Source organism: Electrona antarctica (assembly GCF_951216825.1).
Source record: "Electrona antarctica genome assembly, contig: scaffold_81, whole genome shotgun sequence".
Lineage (NCBI taxonomy): Eukaryota > Metazoa > Chordata > Actinopteri > Myctophiformes > Myctophidae > Electrona > Electrona antarctica.
In genome coordinates this window covers 69,253-90,000 of record NW_027638136.1, presented here as the reverse complement: position 1 = coordinate 90,000, position 20,748 = coordinate 69,253, and the positions used below count along the sequence as shown (strand labels likewise).

At 44.1% G+C, this 20,748-nt stretch overlaps 1 protein-coding gene across 1 annotated transcript in view; it reads left to right on the top strand.

The window, feature by feature from the left end:
- Positions 1-20,748, top strand: part of gmeb1 (glucocorticoid modulatory element binding protein 1) — a 46,473-nt gene that overhangs the window by 21,200 nt on the left and 4,525 nt on the right. Inside the window, exons 8-12 of the mRNA XM_079531272.1 lie at positions 7,553-7,690; positions 8,197-8,331; positions 8,479-8,826; positions 8,891-9,039; positions 18,426-18,551. Coding sequence (XP_079387398.1) covers positions 7,553-7,690; positions 8,197-8,331; positions 8,479-8,826; positions 8,891-9,039; positions 18,426-18,551 — 896 coding nt within the window. The remainder of the gene's footprint in view (positions 1-7,552; positions 7,691-8,196; positions 8,332-8,478; positions 8,827-8,890; positions 9,040-18,425; positions 18,552-20,748) is intronic.

Sequence of the window (20,748 nt, the reverse complement as noted above, 5' to 3'; positions counted from 1 at the left end):
TGACAAATTATTGTTCTTTATGTATCTTATAAAACGGCCCCACACCTCCTGAAACATTTCTTGTTTGTCCTTAAGAATGTATGCTATCTTTTCCAAAGGTAAACATAAAGACAATTCTCTGAACCACTGTGTAATACTTGGTTTGTCTGGCCTCTTCCAGGTCAATGCTATCACTCTCTTAGCTTGTAAAAGACATATATCTATAAACATTTGTTCATTACGCTTTATCTTGTGTCCCTCCGGATATAGACCGAGCAGGAAGAACTTCGGTTCTGGTACAATATTTATTGACAAAATCTTCTGTATTTCCTGCCCGACCTTCCCCCAAAACTCAATCAATTTTGGACAGGACCATAGACAGTGGAACAATGTGCCTCTATCTTCACCGCATCTGGTGCATACATCTGGAATATTACAATTATACTTATTAAGTTTAACTGGTGTGATGTACACTCTCATAAACCAATTGTATTGTAGAAGTTTTAGACGAGTATTCCCAGTCTGGGATTGAGCTTGTGCACAAGCCGTACTCCATTGTTCCACTGTTAAATCCTCCTGAATATCTGTTCTCCAGGCATTAAGCCTATCTTCCGAGGATTCCGGAGAAAAGTCAACCAATAGGGCGTAGAAATCTGATATTAACCCCCTTCCGAATGGGTCATTAACCAAAGCTTTCTCCAGCACAGACATGGATGGAGCCAGCATGGATTGCCCCAGATTAGTTCTAATAAAGTCCCTCAGTTGCAGATATTTAAAGAAGTGTTTGCGAGGGATATCATATTTAATGACCAGTTCCTCAAACGAGAGCATACTCCCCCGACCCCTCTCAAATACATCCCTTAATTGACCTATTCCCCTATCAGCCCATAATTTAAACCCCCCATCATCTCTACCTGGCACAAATTGATTATTACCCCATATTGGGCTGAAGCGAGAGAGACGTGGATGTTCTCCCAAAAATATATTAACCTCATGCCAGACTTCAATCATTGTTTTAACTATGGGATTGCTTGTAATTCTTTTTAGGTTTTTATAAGTATCTGAGTAAATATAAAGGGGGAGTGGTAACTTCAAGGAGCTTGATTCCACATCTTTCCATGCCGGCGCCGCATCCGTTGTAAAGTAGAACATTAGTGTTCTCAATTGAGCTGCCCAAAAATACCACAGCAAGTTAGGACACTGTAATCCTCCCCTATCATAGGGTAGATAAAGTAAGGACAATCTAAGTCTAGGACGTCTATTGTTCCAAATAAAGTTGGTAAACAATTTCCTGGTTCTAGAAAAGAAGTTTGGTGGAGGTGACAAGGGTACGTTTTGAAATAAATACAATAGCTTGGGAAGTACATTCATTTTGAGTATATTAATTCTGCCGATCAAAGATATTGAAAGACTTGACCATCTATTAATTGAATTTTCGATTGTGGCTAAAATTGGGTTATAATTGGCATTCACCACCTCTTCCAACCTTGGCACGATTTGGATTCCCAAATAAGTAAAGGCATTTACTGGTCTGAAGTGACGAACATGACCGGGAGGGTTTGATCTTTCTTCCGAGTTCAGAAGCATAATGGATGACTTAGAGTTGTTTACTTTGTAGCCAGATATGCGACCATATGATGTTATTAGATCCAGAATAGCTGGGACAGATATCTCCAATTTTTTTAGGAATAATATTACATCATCAGCATATAAAGATATGCAGTGCTCTAGATTTTCTATATTAATACCTGTAATTAGTGTATGTTCCCTTACAGCAATTGTAAATGGTTCAATTGCGATCAAAAATAAGAGAGGTGATAAAGGGCATCCCTGTCTACAGCCTCTATTGATCCTAATCGGTCTAGATATATTATTGTTGGTTAGTATTTCCGCATATGGATCGTTATACAACAGTCTTACCCATTTACAAAAGTTCTCCCCCAAGCCAAATCGACCAAGAAGCTTGAATAGAAACGGCCACTCTACGCGGTCTATCATTTGGTTTACCAGGTTTTGGCAAAAGTATAATGAGGGCTCCTCTCAAAGTGGGAGGCAATACTCCCTCTTCAAAAGATTCAGATTAATATCACATTTACCTGAGTATTATTTATTCCTAACTTTAATCTGCTAGCGTTTTTAATATGTGAGAAAATAAAGTGACCGCAAAAATCGCGGAGAAGAAAAAACTGTCCGCTGTGAGATTTGAACTCACAGCCACCACAGACAATCGTCTCGTAGTCTAACGCCTAACACAGCAAGCTATGGAAGCTATTGAAAAGTGGGGGTTGTAGTGTGTACTTACACACTTGGATAGGCCAAGCACAATGATTGACACAGGGGGAACAATGAAAACCGGTCCTGTTGGGAAGAACCAAGTGAAAGCAACAGAGGGGTATCGTTGACCAAAGTTGTACTTTAATTCAGAAAAGCTGTAGTATTAGATATATATATAAAACCCGGATTATTTTATTATCAATATTGGATCACCCTCCCTTGGACTCGAAATAAAATTAGCTCACCCTCCCTCTGACTAAAATTAAAAAGACATGGCCCTCCCCTATTTTCCTCCAGGGCCCCCTTTTCTAAATTTCGACTGGTCCCTTACAGACCAGCTGGTAATTATGAAGTCCTGTTTATCATATTATCCTTATGTCCAACGGTGGTGTGGTGTTTTTAAGCAACGCAACAACGGGTTTGAAGGGGCGGGGCCTCCGACGGACGACCGTCGCTTCCTCCTCCTGTCACTGATGGGAGGAGGAAGCGACGCCCACCCGTCGTGGGCCCCACCCCCTCAAAACTATTGGGCCCCCTCAAAACTTTTGGGCCCCCTACGTTTACTATTGGGAGGAAGAATCAACTGCTGCATAGTTTGTGTAGCGGGGCAGCGAGCGAGAAGGGCGAGAGGGGAATTATTCCAACATAAAATGCTACATTTCAGTTCAGGACGGAGAGGGCACTTTTCTCCGACGGTCCCTGAAAAGCATGGCAATGGGTGCAGTACTTAGTTTAGACAGTATTTGGTTTAGACTAGTCATCGGTTAGACCAGTCATTAGTCCTACAACTATGGCAATACATCACATACATAAAAAGTAGTTATTAATTAACTTCATGTGTTATTACTCTATTTACTCTATTTCTACTTAATGTGTTGTTGTTCTGGACGAGAGCATGTGCTAAATGTTGTTCTGGACGAGAGCATGTGCTAAATGTTGTTCTGGGAGAGACGTGGGTTTAACCCTAATCACAGACGTCTGATGACCCTGACCTTAACCTTTAACCTCTGACCTGTTCTATCTAGAGGAGACGTCCTTCTGGAAGGGCATCGCTGACGTGGGTCTGATGACCTTAACCTTTGACCTTTAACCCCCACACATAATTATGACCTCTCAGGCTTCAAGCGGACAGATCGTCAATCACCGCCATATGCCCAACAACATCTTCATCATCGTGTGCATGACGAGTATGAGTGTGATGAAGAGGAGGGCACAGAGGGTGGTCGTTCAATATCACCCATTAGTCAAGAGGAGATCCCTTATTCAGATTGGATTGTAAAGGAGCAGTGGCCCGAGAGAGAGTCACGTTGTCATGGAAGGCAGCAAATTGATATGTCTATGGAGTTGGAAGAGCTGAAGCTGCAAAATGAGAGACTTCGTAAAAAGAGGAAACAGGACAGGATTAAATTGGAACAGCTTAGCCGTCATCAGAGCTCCCCTGATACTCACCAGCTCCGCGAGCAGGTAGAAATCCTAGGAGCCCTCGTCAATCAGCTGCAAATAACTAACTCTGCTGCTTCATTCGCAACATCCAGTTCTCAACACACTAAGCTACAGCCACCAAACGCTGAACCTCAGTCCACTCAAGACAAGCCTAGCCGTTCTCCACCGAGAGAACAGAGTTCCTCCCTGACCAGCCACAGGAGGTCGCAAGCCAACAGGGAACCATCCCAATCAAGTTCATATGAGAGTGATTATCCTGATGAGCGCCACTACAGGTCAGCATCACACCTACGCCCAACATCGCGGTCACGTGATGAGTTTGAGGACCGCCATTACAGGTCAGCGTCATATCGACGTCAAACCACACGGTCACATGAGCTGGATGATTCATTCAGGAGGCATGAACAAACCCACCAGTACCGTCACTCCCGTCACCGAACGCCAAGCCCAGTAGGTGGACAGGAGCGGTTCTACAGAGGCCCAACGCCAACAATTCCTGACATGAGCCACCCAAACCCCAGAGAATTCAACCGTCTAAGAATCGCTCTAGAAAACCTTCTCCCTCGTGACGCCTCAGAGAGGTTCAAGTACCAAATTCTTGTTGACCACCTCAAAGCAGAAGAGACATTATTAATCGCTGACTCTTACAGCCATTCACGTCATCCCTTTTCTGACACAATGTCAGCTCTCACCCTGCAATATGGACAGCCTCATCAGCTGGCCTTGCAGAGGATCACTGAATTAATGGATGGCCCCAATGTTGCAAGTGGCGACATCCAAGCATTCCGGATGTTTGCCCTTCGTGTGCGCTCCTTAGTGGGCATGTTGGAGCAGTTGGGTAGAAAAGGCAACGTTGAACTTGAGTGTGGCTCCCATGTGTCACGATTGCTAGGGAAGCTTCCCCATGACCTGCGCTGCAGCTTTCGTCGCTTCATTCATCCTCTCAGAGTGCCAGTGCCATCCCTCCTCGAACTAGCAGACTGGCTCGAGTATGAGCTACAAGTGCAGGAAGATAACATCCGTTACAGCAGCAGTTCATGGAGGGAGAAGGACAAAGACAAAGGGCAAAGAAAGCTGTCAAGGTCTCCACCCTCAACTGTGTTTATGACCACAGCAGCCACGCCATGGGAGGAGGCAGGTTCCCTACAGACCTCAGCTGAGAAAAATGCAACAGCCATGCCTCAGGAGGAGACAACTAAGAAATACTGTCCTTATTGTGACAACAGTAAGCACTCATTGAACAATTGCTCGAACTTCAAGATACTTGGCACTGCCCAAAAGCAGACATGGATAAAGGCTAACCATTGCTGCTGGCGTTGTGGCCGTGGCCATCGAGCTGCCGAATGTGACTTGAAGATGCGCTGCAAGGCGTGTAACAACCGACACCTTCTTGCCCTGCACGACGTCAACGAGGACAAAGAGAGAGCAGGAGAGAAGCCAGAGAACTTGAGAACTCCTCTTAGTAGCACCTCAGAGGAGGTACTATACATTGACAGGCCACTAGAGGGACGCAAGGTCCTGCTCAAAGTCATCAAGGTGGTGTTGAGGAATGGAGACAGAACCATGGATGCCTATGCTATATTGGATGATGGATCTGAACGTACCATCCTCCTCCACCCAGCAGCCCAGCAGCTAGGCCTCACGGGGGAACCAGAGGATCTCCCCTTACGAACAGTAAGGCAAGAGCTGCAGATTCTGCATGGTGCCATGGTCTCCTTTACCATCTCCTGTGCAGACACACCACACCAGGTTTTCTCCATCAAGCGAGCCTTCACAGCAAAACGCCTGGGTCTAGCAGAGCACACACATCCAGTGGTGGATCTTCAGGAGAAGTACCGGCACCTGAGACAGCTACCGCTGCAGCCATTGCACCGTGTCCGCCCAGTTCTTCTGATCGGTTCCGATCATCCTCATTTGATTACACCTATAGAGCCAGTGCGTCTGGGGCCCCCTGGAGGCCCAGCTGCAGTGAGGACTCGACTTGGATGGACACTGCAGGGCCCAACACAGAGGCTGAGACATTGTCTGTCAGAGCAGCAGTGTTTGTTCACTTCCATTTCGTCACCACCAGCCGATATCTACAGCCACGTAGAGAAACCATGGCAAAGAGAAGAGGCCTGTACCAAGTCCCACCAGGATAAAGATATCATTGCCATGTTGGAGAACAGGACAACAAGAGTAGAGAGGGAAGGTGTCCAGCGATACGCTACCCCACTCTTGCTGGTCAAGAACATGCCCCAACACATGGCCCTGGCCCCAAAGGAGACAGTCCTCTCTGAATTCAGGGCCACTGAGAAGAGCTCAGACCAGTGGCCACAGCAGCCGCACATGACTGCTATAGCTGTAGACTGTGAAGAAGTAAGTAAGGCATCGTTCTGTGGTCTCACTGTAGCACCGGAACTCCCCACTATTCCTGACACAGAGCAGTTCAATACCTGGAGAGAGCTGACCGAGGACACTGCCCAGTCCCTGCACGGGGCGGCTGACCATCCATTGTCAGCCGACGCAGCAAATATCCTGCTCAAGCATGAGCAGCAGGAGGGCTTCCCCAATGACTGGCAGTTGCTGAAGGCGGACAAGCCACTACTGAGTAGTCTCGTTACTCTCACCCCAGGGTTTGACAAGAATGCTCAGCTCATCCAATTAGGAGGGCGTTTACGCCCCACTACGATCGCTGTCCATCCCCCAGTGTTCGACCAAGGCACAAACTTCAAGGGAGGGAGGGGGGGGGGGGGGGGGGGGGCGAGAGACACAGGAGTCATCCGATTCCATCACACCCCACATCCTCCTGAGGGAGCGGCAGGATGCATCACTGCCACAAGTGGTGGACCCAGAGTCACAACTCCTCAGCAGGCAATGGCGACACCACAGCCAACTCCTGACTGACCTCTTATGGAGGAGCTTCATTCAATCCTACCTACCTGGGTATCAGACGCCACAGAAGTGGTGTTCAGACACTGCAAATCTACAGACTCTTGAGACTGTTATGAGTTTTGTTGCTGGCCTTTGTTTTTTGTCATACATATTCCATACAGGAATCTTGGGGCGGCTGTTAAAAAGGCCAGAACAGTTTAGTCCACACTCACCCCTCCCCCCTCCTCACCCCTCACCCCTCCCCCCTCCTCACCCCTCCCCCCTCCCCCCTCCTAGAGTGGTGGCTTTCACAAGCAGGTGAAGTTTATTGAGTTAATTAGGTCACTATGACACCAGCAGGTGTATTTCACTCAGGTAATCAAGCCACACAGTATGCAAGTACCAGTTCATTCTCCACTGCAGAGTTGTTGTGAGAGGTTGTGCGTCCATTGACAGTAAGTGTGTTTGGTTATGCAAAGATGATGTTTTCATGCTTATGTTCGATCTAAATGCCTTGTCTGTATTTTGTGTATTTGACACTACTGCTAGTTTTACCACTCAAAGCCTATTATGTGAGATCTTGTAGATCAGTGCTTTTTGGTTGATACATTTGATTGTATACTGATTGCCGGTCTATAAATATGCTGTTTATCTTCTCATTTCTTGTACTATAGAAACCACATGCCTACACAACCTGTACAAAATAAACCGTGATCTAAACATCACATCAGTGGTGGGTGTGGAGTCATTGAGTGAGCCTACACGTCGTTCACTTTTCTTCACATGTGCTAAATGTTGTTCTGGACGAGAGCATGTGCTAAATGTTGTTCTGGGAGAGACGTGGGTTTAACCCTAATCACAGACGTCTGATGACCCTGACCTTAACCTTTAACCTCTGACCTGTTCTATCTAGAGGAGACGTCCTTCTGGAAGGGCATCGCTGACGTGGGTCTGATGACCTTAACCTTTGACCTTTAACCTTTAACCATGTTGTTCTATCTAGAGGAGACGTTGAGCTTCTGGAAGGGCATCGCTGACGTGGGTCTGATGGGTGAAGTGGTGACCAACATCAGCACTGAACTGCTGCAGCTGCTGACAGGAGTCCAGCTCCGCACTGAGCAGTCTGCTGCCCAGGACTCTGGTACGTTACCCTAAACCTTAAACCTAAACCTAACCTTAAACCTAAACCTAATCTTAAACCTAAACCTAACCTTAAACCTAACCTTAAACCTAAACCTAACCTTAAACCTAACCTTAAACCTAAACCTAACCTTAAACCTAAACCTAACCACACTCCACACTGAGCAGTCTGCTGCCCAGGACTCCTCATGTATCAACGGAAGTGGAAGTGGTGGAAGTGGCTGTTCTCAGTAACTGATATGTTTAAATATATCTATCTATCTGTAGAATGCCTGGATGTAGCTGTGCTATATTTATCTATATGTATCCATATCTATAGAATGCCTGGTGGAAGTGGCTGTTCTCAGTAACCTGGCTCAGGTGTTTGGTCTTCAGTAACTAATATATTTATCTATATGTATCCATATCTATAGAATGCCTGGTGGAAGTGGCTGTTCTCAGTAACCTGGCTCAGGTGTTTGGTCTTCAGTAACTAATATATTTATCTATATGTATCCATATCTATAGAATGCCTGGTGGAAGTGGCTGTTCTCAGTAACCTGGCTCAGGTTTTTGGTCTTCTGGATTCTGTCAAGAAGATCCTGGAGAGAAGAAAACTGCAGATAAACCCTGGACAGGAAGACTTCCTGAGCACGCTCAATAGTGAGTACTAAACACTAATGAACAAACATCCTCAATAGTGAGTAGTCACATATAAAACACATATATTATCACATATAAAACATGTATATTATCACATATAAAACATATATATAGATCTAATATATCATAAACTGTGTGGTCTTATAGATCTAGAGGAACAGCTGGAGGAACAGAGCCGGCAGCAGCAGGTCCGAGCGGTGCTCTCCTCGAACCCTCAGCCGGTCGTTAAGAACAAACCAACAGCCAATAAGAGGCAGCAGACCAAGAGGCCACGCCTCCAGAGGCCGGCCTCCACCACCGCGCTGCTCAACCAGCAGGTGGCGCTACAGACACAGCAGCAGCAGTTCACCGTTCTGTCGCCCATATCTCTGTCTTCTATGGGGCAGTCCTTCACGTCTATGGGACAGTCCTTCACGTCTATGGGACAGACCTACACCCTGGTCCAACAGCCACAGGTAACCCTAAACCTATCCCTACACCTATCCCCATATCTCTGTCTTCTATGGGACAGTCCTTCACGTCTATGGGACAGACCTACACCCTGGTCCAACAGCCACAGGTAACCCTAAACCTATCCCTAAACCTATCCCTACACCTATCCCTACACCTATCCCCATATCTCTGTCTTCTATGGGGCAGTCCTTCACGTCTATGGGACAGTCCTTCACGTCTATGGGACAGACCTACACCCTGGTCCAACAGCCACAGGTAACCCTGAACCCTAAACCTATCCCCATATCTCTGTCTTCTATGGGGCAGTCCTTCACGTCTATGGGACAGTCCTTCACATCTATGGCACAGACCTACACCCTGGTCCAAGTAACCCCGAACCTATCCTAACTTATTTACTATTACTTCAGACCTAAACAACAGGTGAAAAATAGAATGGTGGGAATAAAACAAAACATACAGGCTAATATTAGTAACTACCCAACCCTAGGGTAAATACCCTAATACTAGTAAGTACCCAACCTTAGGGTAAATACCCTAATACTAGTAACTACCCAACCCTAGGGTAAATACCCTAATACTAGTAACTGTACGTTTGTACGAGCCAAACAACCCAGAGACTACATTTCCGGGTAGGCTGCTTCTGCCCGCAGCCCGTCGCACAACAGAAACTGAACGTTAATTACGTTTATTTTTATTTTATTGATATATAATGTATCGTGGTTAGTACGAGTCGAGTCACCACCAGCTGAGCTTACGTCAACGAGGAATCTCAGGAACGCAATATGTTGACAGCTGGGCGTGACGTATATGCTCAGCGACATTGCATTCATATGTAGTTTCAAGGCTTTTGTTGTCACATTAATTCAATTTTCAATAGAAACTGGCTGTATCAAATATGAATGGACATCATTAACGACGCACAGCCACTCCCCTGACAGAAACGCCGGGGTGGTCGGTTTATTTTTCAAACACAGTTCTTATATGAAGCGACATAAAATCGCCCTATGGAGATTTCAATACAAATAAAAAACCTGTGTGTTGGTGCCCTCTACTGAAAGTGACGTCAGACTTCGGTGCTCTATAGAAGTAAACATACAGGCTAATACTAGTAACTGTGTTTATCTAATAGAACTAAACATACAGGCTGATACTAGTAACTGTGTTTATCTAATAGAACTAAACATACAGGCTAATACTAGTAACTGTGTTTATCTAATAGAACTAAACATACAGGCTAATACTAGTAACTGTGTTTATCTAATAGAACTAAACATACAGGCTGATACTAGTAACTGTGTTTATCTAATAGAACTAAACATACAGGCTGATACTAGTAACTGTGTTTATCTAATATAACTAAACATACAGGCTAATACTAGTAAATACCCTAATACTAGTAACTGTGTTTATCTAATAGAACTAAACATAAAGGCTAATACTAGTAACTGTGTTTATCTAATAGAACTAAACATGCAGGCTAATACTAGTAAATACCCTAATACTAGTAACTACCCAACCCTAGGGTAAATACCCTAATACTAGTAACTGTGTTTATCTAATAGAACTAAACATACAGGCTAATACTAGTAACTGTGTTTATCTAATAGAACTAAACATACAGGCTAATACTAGTAACTGTGTTCATCTAATTACGTAACAAGTGCAACCTACAATATGTGGCTGAAACTAGAAACACAATAGCAGATAGACTAAACCAACAGATATAATAATAAACAATGCAAAAGAAACGAAATTACTAATTGTACAGCATTTCATGACACATGGAATTGGCGCCTTGGAAGTTTGTGGATTAGAATCCAATCAAACCTGGACAGAATTTGAACGCAAATGTAACGAGAAGCAGTGGATAATAAAATTAAAAACCAGGGGAGGAACCAAATCAAACTTTAAATTTGAATCCTAACCTCCAAAAAGCTCTCAATCACAGGAGATAGATACTCCAGGGCAATACCATGAACACAGATCCATTTAGGAGATAGATACTCCAGGGCAATACCATGAACACAGATCCATTTAGGATATAGATACTCCTCCAGGGCAATACCATGAACACAGAACCATTTAGGAGATAGATACTCCAGGGCAATACCATGAACACAGATCCATTTAGGAGATAGATACTCCTCCAGGGCAATACCATGAACACAACCATTTAGGAGATAGATACTCCAGGGCAATACCATGAACACAGATCCATTTAGGAGATAGATACTCCAGGGCAATACCATGAACACAGATCCATTTAGGAGATAGATACTCCAGGGCAATACCATGAACACAGATCCATTTAGGAGATAGATACTCCAGGGCAATACCATGAACACAGATCCATTTAGGAGATAGATACTCCTCCAGGGCAATACCATGAACACAGAACCATTTAGGAGATAGATACTCCAGGGCAATACCATGAACACAGATCCATTTAGGAGATAGATACTCCAGGGCAATACCATGAACACAGATCCATTTAGGAGATAGATACTCCAGGGCAATACCATGAACACAGATCCATTTAGGAGATAGATACTCCAGGGCAATACCATGAACACAGATCCATTTAGGAGATAGATACTCCAGGGCAATACCATGAACACAGATCCATTTAGGAGATAGATACTCCAGGGCAATACCATGAACACAGATCCATTTAGGAGATGGATACTCCTCCAGGGCAATACCATGAACACAGAACCATTTAGGAGATAGATACGCCAGGGCAATACCATGAACACATATCCATTTAGGAGATAGATACTCCTCCAGGGCAATACCATGAACACATATCCATTTAGGAGATAGATACTCCTCCAGGGCAATACCATGAACACAGATCCATTTAGGAGATAGATACTCCTCCAGGGCAATACCATGAACACAGATCCATTTAGGAGATAGATACTCCAGGGCAATACCATGAACACATATCCATTTAGGAGATAGATACTCCTCCAGGGCAATACCATGAACACAGAACCATTTAGGAGATAGATACTCCAGGGCAATACCATGAACACATATCCATTTAGGAGATAGATACTCCAGGGCAATACCATGAACACAGATCCATTTAGGAGATAGATACTCCAGGGCAATACCATGAACACAGATCCATTTAGGAGATAGATACTCCAGGGCAATACCATGAACACAGATCCATTTAGGAGATAGATACTCCTCCAGGGAAATACCATGAACACAGATCCATTTAGGAGATGGATACTCCAGGGCAATACCATGAACACAGATCCATTTAGGAGATAGATACTCCAGGGCAATACCATGAACACAGATCCATTTAGGAGATAGATACTCCTCCAGGGCAAGACCATGAACACAGAACCATTTAGGAGATAGATACTCCAGGGCAATACCATGAACACAGATCCATTTAGGAGATAGATACTCCTCCAGGGCAATACCATGAACACATATCCATTTAGGAGATAGATACTCCTCCAGGGCAAGACCATGAACACAGAACCATTTAGGAGATAGATACTCCAGGGCAATACCATGAACACAGATCAATTTAGGAGATAGATACTCCAGGGCAATACCATGAACACAGATCCATTTAGGAGATAGATACTCCTCCAGGGCAATACCATGAACACAGAACCATTTAGGAGATAGATACTCCAGGGCAATACCATGAACACAGATCCATTTAGGAGATAGATACTCCTCCAGGGCAAGACCATGAACACAGAACCATTTAGGAGATAGATACTCCAGGGCAATACCATGAACACAGATCCATTTAGGAGATAGATACTCCAGGGCAATACCATGAACACAGATCCATTTAGGAGATAGATACTCCTCCAGGGCAATACCATGAACACAGATCCATTTAGGAGATAGATACTCCTCCAGGGCAATACCATGAACACAGATCCATTTAGGAGATAGATACTCCAGGGCAATACCATGAACACAGATCCATTTAGGAGATAGATACTCCTCCAGGGCAAGACCATGAACACAGAACCATGTAGGAGATAGATACTCCAGGGCAATACCATGAACACAGATCCATTTAGGAGATAGATACTCCAGGGCAATACCATGAACACAGATCCATTTAGGAGATAGATACTCCTCCAGGGCAATACCATGAACACAGATCCATTTAGGAGATAAATACTCCAGGGCAATACCATGAACACAGATCCATTTAGGAGATAGATACTCCAGGGCAATACCATGAACACATATCCATTTAGGAGATAGATACTCCTCCAGGGCAATACCATGAACACATATCCATTTAGGAGATAGATACTCCAGGGCAATACCATGAACACAGATCCATTTAGGAGATAGCTACTCCAGGGCAATACCATGAACACAGAACCATTTAGGAGATAGATACTCCTCCAGGGCAATACCATGAACACAGATCCATTTAGGAGATAGATACTCCAGGGCAATACCATGAACACAGAACCATTTAGGAGATAGATACTCCAGGGCAATACCATGAACACAGATCTGTTTAGGAGATAGATACTCCAGGGCAATACCATGAACACATATCCATTTAGGAGATAGATACTCCTCCAGGGCAATACCATGAACACAGAACCATTTAGGAGATAGATACTCCTCCAGGGCAATACCATGAACACATATCCATTTAGGAGATAGATACTCCAGGGCAATACCATGAACACAGATCCATTTAGGAGATAGCTACTCCAGGGCAATACCATGAACACAGAACCATTTAGGAGATAGATACTCCTCCAGGGCAATACCATGAACACAGATCCATTTAGGAGATAGATACTCCAGGGCAATACCATGAACACAGAACCATTTAGGAGATAGATACTCCAGGGCAATACCATGAACACAGATCCATTTAGGAGATAGATACTCCAGGGCAATACCATGAACACATATCCATTTAGGAGATAGATACTCCTCCAGGGCAATACCATGAACACAGAACCATTTAGGAGATAGATACTCCTCCAGGGCAATACCATGAACACAGAACCATTTAGGAGATAGATACTCCTCCAGGGCAATACCATGAACACAGAACCATTTAGGAGATAGATACTCCAGGGCAATACCATGAACACATATCCATTTAGGAGATAGATACTCCAGGGCAATACCATGAACACATATCCATTTAGGAGATAGATACTCCAGGGCAATACCATGAACACAGAACCATTTAGGAGATAGATACTCCAGGGCAATACCATGAACACAGATCCATTTAGGAGATAGATACTCCAGGGCAATACCATGAACACATATCCATTTAGGAGATAGATACTCCAGGGCAATACCATGAACACAGAACCATTTAGGAGATAGATACTCCAGGGCAATACCATGAACACAGATCCATTTAGGAGATAGATACTCCAGGGCAATACCATGAACACAGAACCATTTAGGAGATAGATACTCCAGGGCAATACCATGAACACAGATCCATTTAGGAGATAGATACTCCAGGGCAATACCATGAACACAGATCCATTTAGGAGATAGATACTCCAGGGCAATACCATGAACACAGATCCATTTAGGAGATAGATACTCCAGGGCAATACCATGAACACATATCCATTTAGGAGATAGATACTCCAGGGCAATACCATGAACACAGAACCATTTAGGAGATAGATACTCCAGGGCAATACCATGAACACAGATCCATTTAGGAGATAGATACTCCTCCAGGGCAATACCATGAACACAGATCCATTTAGGAGATAGATACTCCAGGGCAATACCATGAACACAGATCCATTTAGGAGATAGATACTCCTCCAGGGCAATACCATGAACACAGATCCATTTAGGAGATAGATACTCCAGGGCAATACCATGAACACAGATCCATTTAGGAGATAGATACTCCAGGGCAATACCATGAACACATATCCATTTAGGAGATAGATACTCCAGGGCAATACCATGAACACAGATCCATTTAGGAGATAGATACTCCTCCAGGGCAATACCATGAACACAGAACCATTTAGGCGATAGATACTCCAGGGCAATACCATGAACACAGATCCATTTAGGAGATAGATACTCCAGGGCAATACCATGAACACATATCCATTTAGGAGATAGATACTCCAGGGCAATACCATGAACACAGATCCATTTAGGAGATAGATACTCCTCCAGGGCAATACCATGAACACAGAACCATTTAGGAGATAGATACTCCAGGGCAATACCATGAACACAGATCCATTTAGGAGATAGATACTCCAGGGCAATACCATGAACACAGAACCATTTAGGAGATAGATACTCCAGGGCAATACCATGAACACAGATCCATTTAGGAGATAGATACTCCTCCAGGGCAATACCATGAACACATATCCATTTAGGAGATAGATACTCCAGGGCAATACCATGAACACAGATCCATTTAGGAGATAGATACTCCAGGGCAATACCATGAACACAGATCCATTTAGGAGATAGATACTCCAGGGCAATACCATGAACACAGAACCATTTAGGAGATAGATACTCCTCCAGGGCAATACCATGAACACAGATCCATTTAGGAGATAGATACTCCAGGGCAATACCATGAACACAGATCCATTTAGGAGATAGATACTCCAGGGCAATACCATGAACACAGAACCATTTAGGAGATAGATACTCCAGGGCAATACCATGAACACAGATCCATTTAGGAGATAGATACTCCAGGGCAATACCATGAACACAGAACCATTTAGGAGATAGATACTCCAGGGCAATACCATGAACACAGATCCATTTAGGAGATAGATACTCCTCCAGGGCAATACCATGAACACATATCCATTTAGGAGATAGATACTCCAGGGCAATACCATGAACACAGATCCATTTAGGAGATAGATACTCCAGGGCAATACCATGAACACAGATCCATTTAGGAGATAGATACTCCAGGGCAATACCATGAACACAGATCCATTTAGGAGATAGATACTCCAGGGCAATACCATGAACACAGATCCATTTAGGAGATTGATACTCCAGGGCAATACCATGAACACAGATCCATTTAGGAGATAGATACTCCTCCAGGGCAATACCATGAACACAGATCCATTTAGAATATAGATACTCCTCCAGGGCAATACCATGAACACAGATCCATTTAGGATATAGATACTCCTCCAGGGCAATACCATGAACACAGAACCATTTAGGAGATAGATACTCCAGGGCAATACCATGAACACAGATCCATTTAGGAGATAGATACTCCTCCAGGGCAATACCATGAACACAGAACCATTTAGGAGATAGATACTCCAGGGCAATACCATGAACACAGATCCATTTAGGAGATAGATACTCCAGGGCAATACCATGAACACAGATCCATTTAGGAGATAGATACTCCAGGGCAATACCATGAACACAGATCCATTTAGGAGATAGATACTCCTCCAGGGCAATACCATGAACACAGATCCATTTAGGAGATAGATACTCCAGGGCAATACCATGAACACAGATCCATTTAGGAGATAGATACTCCAGGGCAATACCATGAACACAGATCCATTTAGGAGATAGATACTCCAGGGCAATACCATGAACACAGATCCATTTAGGAGATAGATACTCCAGGCCAGGCCACACGTATATGGATCTTTTTCTAAACGCACATTATTTTGTGCGTTTGGGCCTTTCAGTTAAACGCAAACAGAGTTTTTGGCCACTCAAACGGAGGTTTTTGGAAACGGATAAATAAGTGAAGATTTTCGAAAATATCCAGATCAGTGGAGCTGTGTAGTCATGCGAAACAGAGCTTTTGAGAAACGATGATGTCACCGCTTATTAGCGCATGTAATTTTTACTATAATTAGGTGAGAAATGCATCTTGTGCCTGCATGGAAACTACATGGATATCAATCCGATTGTTCATGTTTATATATCACTGTTAACAACTTTAAAACTTATCATATGTTGCATCAACTGCAGCGAGCAAAGGCTCTGCTCTCCTGCATCCAATAATAAATATATCAGCCTACTAGTCCAGTGCAGACTGGTGATTTAATTTGTATAGGCCTATCTCACAGCCCCCTTTCCACGCCCCCTTCCGGTAGATAGTGGTGTCATTTAACATTAGGCATTTACACATTTTTTCTCTGGAGAATCTAAGTACATTTCCTAATGTTAAAATGTCAAAGACCGATAATAATATGAAGAAAACACAATGGTATAACAACTCAAATAAGTAGAATAAACTTTACCTTTACAAAACGGTAGTTTGTGGCTTGTGAAAATACCTCTTTTAACATGGAAGCCTATGGACCGCAAAAAAAATAACACCACTAGCTCCAAAAGGGGGCGTGGAAAGGGTTCAATGCGTTTCTGCGTTTGTGTGTGGACATAGATATCTCTGTCGTATGGGCAGGAACGGAGGACAGAAATATCCGTTTAGCAAAAGATCCATGTACGTCATCAGGCTTCACGTCATCAGGCTACATGTACGTGTAGCCTGGGCCTTAGATTCAAAGTCAGAACATCACTGCTGATGGTCTGATATTGACACCAATGGTTTAGGTAAACATGCTTAATCCCCTCAAAGGTAACCACACATTAAGCATTGACCTCCAGTAACCTCAGAGGTGACTAGATTAAGACAGACTAAATCTAAATATAAGATTTAGAAACTGTTAGTAATTCTAGTAAGACTAAATCATAATTGCCCAGACTCTTCTTCAACAAACGAAAGCAAACATTCTTTGTTCTGTACTTATACATACAATTGTATGGTACAAAACACTGAAGTCCTTACACCAATAAATGGTAACTGGTGCATTTATATAGCGCCTTTATCCAAGGCGCTTTACATAGATTGTGCATTACATTCACCCATTCATACACCGATTGCGGCGGAAGCCATGCAAGGTACCAACGTATGCACCGTCCCAGCATATGACGTCAGGGTATAACTGGTATAGCTAGCTCTCAATGATCACTATCTCTCAATGATGACGTTTGAAAGATGTGGATTAAAGGTCCCAATGCCAGAGTGCAATTGGTTTTCGATGGTGACGTAATGACGATATGTTTTAGTGTCGGGAGGATTAGAGGTAATGTTCCTATGTAATTTGTAAGTTGATTTGCGGTATACTGTGGTTACTTTTGATGCGTATGCTCCGTCCCAGTATATGACGTCAGGGTATAACTGGTATAGCTAGCTCAGTAGTCATTACGTCATTTGCTGGGACGGTGCATACGCACTCCTGGGCGAAACTAGTACTTGCGCGCTCTGCTTGCGCAAGTAATTATAATAATACTGTAGCTTGTCTGCCTCTGCAGTGATTGACAGGTGCTAACTGACAGTGATTGATTGACAGCGTGTCTGCCTCTGCAGTGATTCACAGGTGCTAACTGACAGTGATTGATTGACAGCGTGTCTGCCTCTGCAGTGATTCACAGGTGCTAACTGACAGTGATTGATTGACAGCTTGTCTGCCTCTGCAGTGATTGACAGCTTGTCTGCCTCTGCAGTGATTGACAGCTTGTCTGCCTCTGCAGTGATTGACAGCTTGTCTGCCTCTGCAGTGATTGACAGGTGCTAACTGACAGTGATTGATTGACAGGTGTTCACGCTCCACCCGTCGTCAGGCCTGACCCTGGTTGACCCCACGATGACCTCCATGACCCTGGTTGACCCCATGATGACCTCTATGGAGCTGGTGCAGCTCAGTCAGCAGAATGAGGCCCAGGTAAACTCCTCCCACATTATGACATCATCTGTGAGGGCCAGGTAACCCGTCACACGTTTATGACATCATCTGTGAGGCCCAAGGTCTTTTTAGAGAGGTCTGGAAGCGAAGACGCGCACGCACGCACACACACACACACACACACACACACACACACACACACACACACACACACACACACACAAAGCAGTGGAAGAGAATGGAGAGCTTGAGAAACAGCGAGGGGGAGAAACAGCGAGGGGGAGAAACAGCGAGGGGGAGAAACAGCGAGGGGGAGAGACATCACAGAGGGAGGAGGGGGAGGAGGGGGAGAGACATCACATGCATGAATGCAGGGCTTAAAGTTCTCCGTCCTGGGGATTTATAGGGACCGTTTATGAGATCAGTGATATGTGTACAGTGTAGATATGAATAGAATTGGGGGGTATGTGTACAGTGTAGATATGAATAGAAGTGGGGGGGGTATGTGTACAGTGTAGATATGAATAGAAGTGGGGGGGTATGTGTACAGTAGATATGAATAGAAGTGGGGGGGGTATGTGTACAGTAGATATGAATAGAAGTGGGGGGGGTATGTGTACAGTAGATATGAATAGAAGTGGGGGGGGTATGTGTACAGTAGATATGAATAGAAGTGGGGGGGGTATGTGTACAGTAGATATGAATGGAAGTGGGGGGGTATGTGTACAGTAGATATGAATAGAAGTGGGGGGGGTATGTGTACAGTGTAGATATGAATAGAAGTGGGGGGGTATGTGTACAGTAGATATGAATAGAAGTGGGGGGGGTATGTGTACAGTAGATATGAATAGAAGTGGGGGGGTATGTGTACAGTGTAGATATGAATAGAAGTGGGGGGGGTATGTGTACAGTAGATATGAATAGAAGTGGGGGGGTATGTGTACAGTAGATATGAATGGAAGTGGGGGGGTATGTGTACAGTAGATATGAATAGAAGTGGGGGGGTATGTGTACAGTGTAGATATGAATAGAATTGGGGGGTATGTGTACAGTAGATATGAATGGAAGTGGGGGGGGTATGTGTACAGTGTAGATATGAATAGAATTGGGGGGTATGTGTACAGTAGATATGAATAGAAGTGGGGGGGGTATGTGTACAGTAGATATGAATAGAATTGGGGGGTATGTGTACAGTAGATATGAATGGAAGTGGGGGGGGTATGTGTACAGTAGATATGAATAGAAGCGGGGGGGGTATGTGTACAGTGTAGATATGAATAGAAGTGGGGGGGTATGTGTACAGTAGATATGAATAGAAGTGGGGGGGGTATGTGTACAGTGTAGATATGAATAGAAGTGGGGGGGGGGTATGTGTACAGTAGATATGAATAGAAGTGGGGGGGGTATGTGTACAGTAGATATGAATAGAAGTGGGGGGGGTATGTGTACAGTAGATATGAATAGAAGTGGGGGGGGTATGTGTACAGTAGATATGAATAGAAGTGGGGGGGGTATGTGTACAGTAGATATGAATAGAAGTGGGGGGGGTATGTGTACAGTGTAGATATGAATAGAAGTGGGGGGGGGTATGTGTACAGTAGATATGAATAGAAGTGGGGGGGGGGGTATGTGTACAGTAGATATGAATAGAAGTGGGGGGGGTATGTGTACAGTAGATATGAATAGAAGTGGGGGGGGTATGTGTACAGTAGATATGAATAGAAGTGGGGGGGGTATGTGTACAGTGTAGATATGAATAGAAGTGGGGGGGGGTATGTGTACAGTAGATATGAATAGAAGTGGGGGGGGGTATGTGTACAGTAGATATGAATAGAAGTGGGGGGGGTATGTGTACAGTGTAGATATGAATAGAAGTGGGGGGGGGTATGTGTACAGTAGATATGAATAGAAGTGGGGGGGGTATGTGTACAGTAGATATGAATAGAAGTGGGGGGGGTATGTGTACAGTAGATATGAATAGAAGTGGGGGGGGTATGTGTACAGTAGATATGAATAGAAGTGGGGGGGGTATGTGTACAGTAGATATGAATAGAAGTGGGGGGGGTATGTGTACAGTGTAGATATGAATAGAAGTGGGGGGGGTATGTGTACAGTAGATATGAATAGAAGTGGGGGGGGTATGTGTACAGTAGATATGAATAGAAGTGGGGGGGGTATGTGTACAGTAGATATGAATAGAAGTGGGGGGGGTATGTGTACAGTGTAGATATGAATA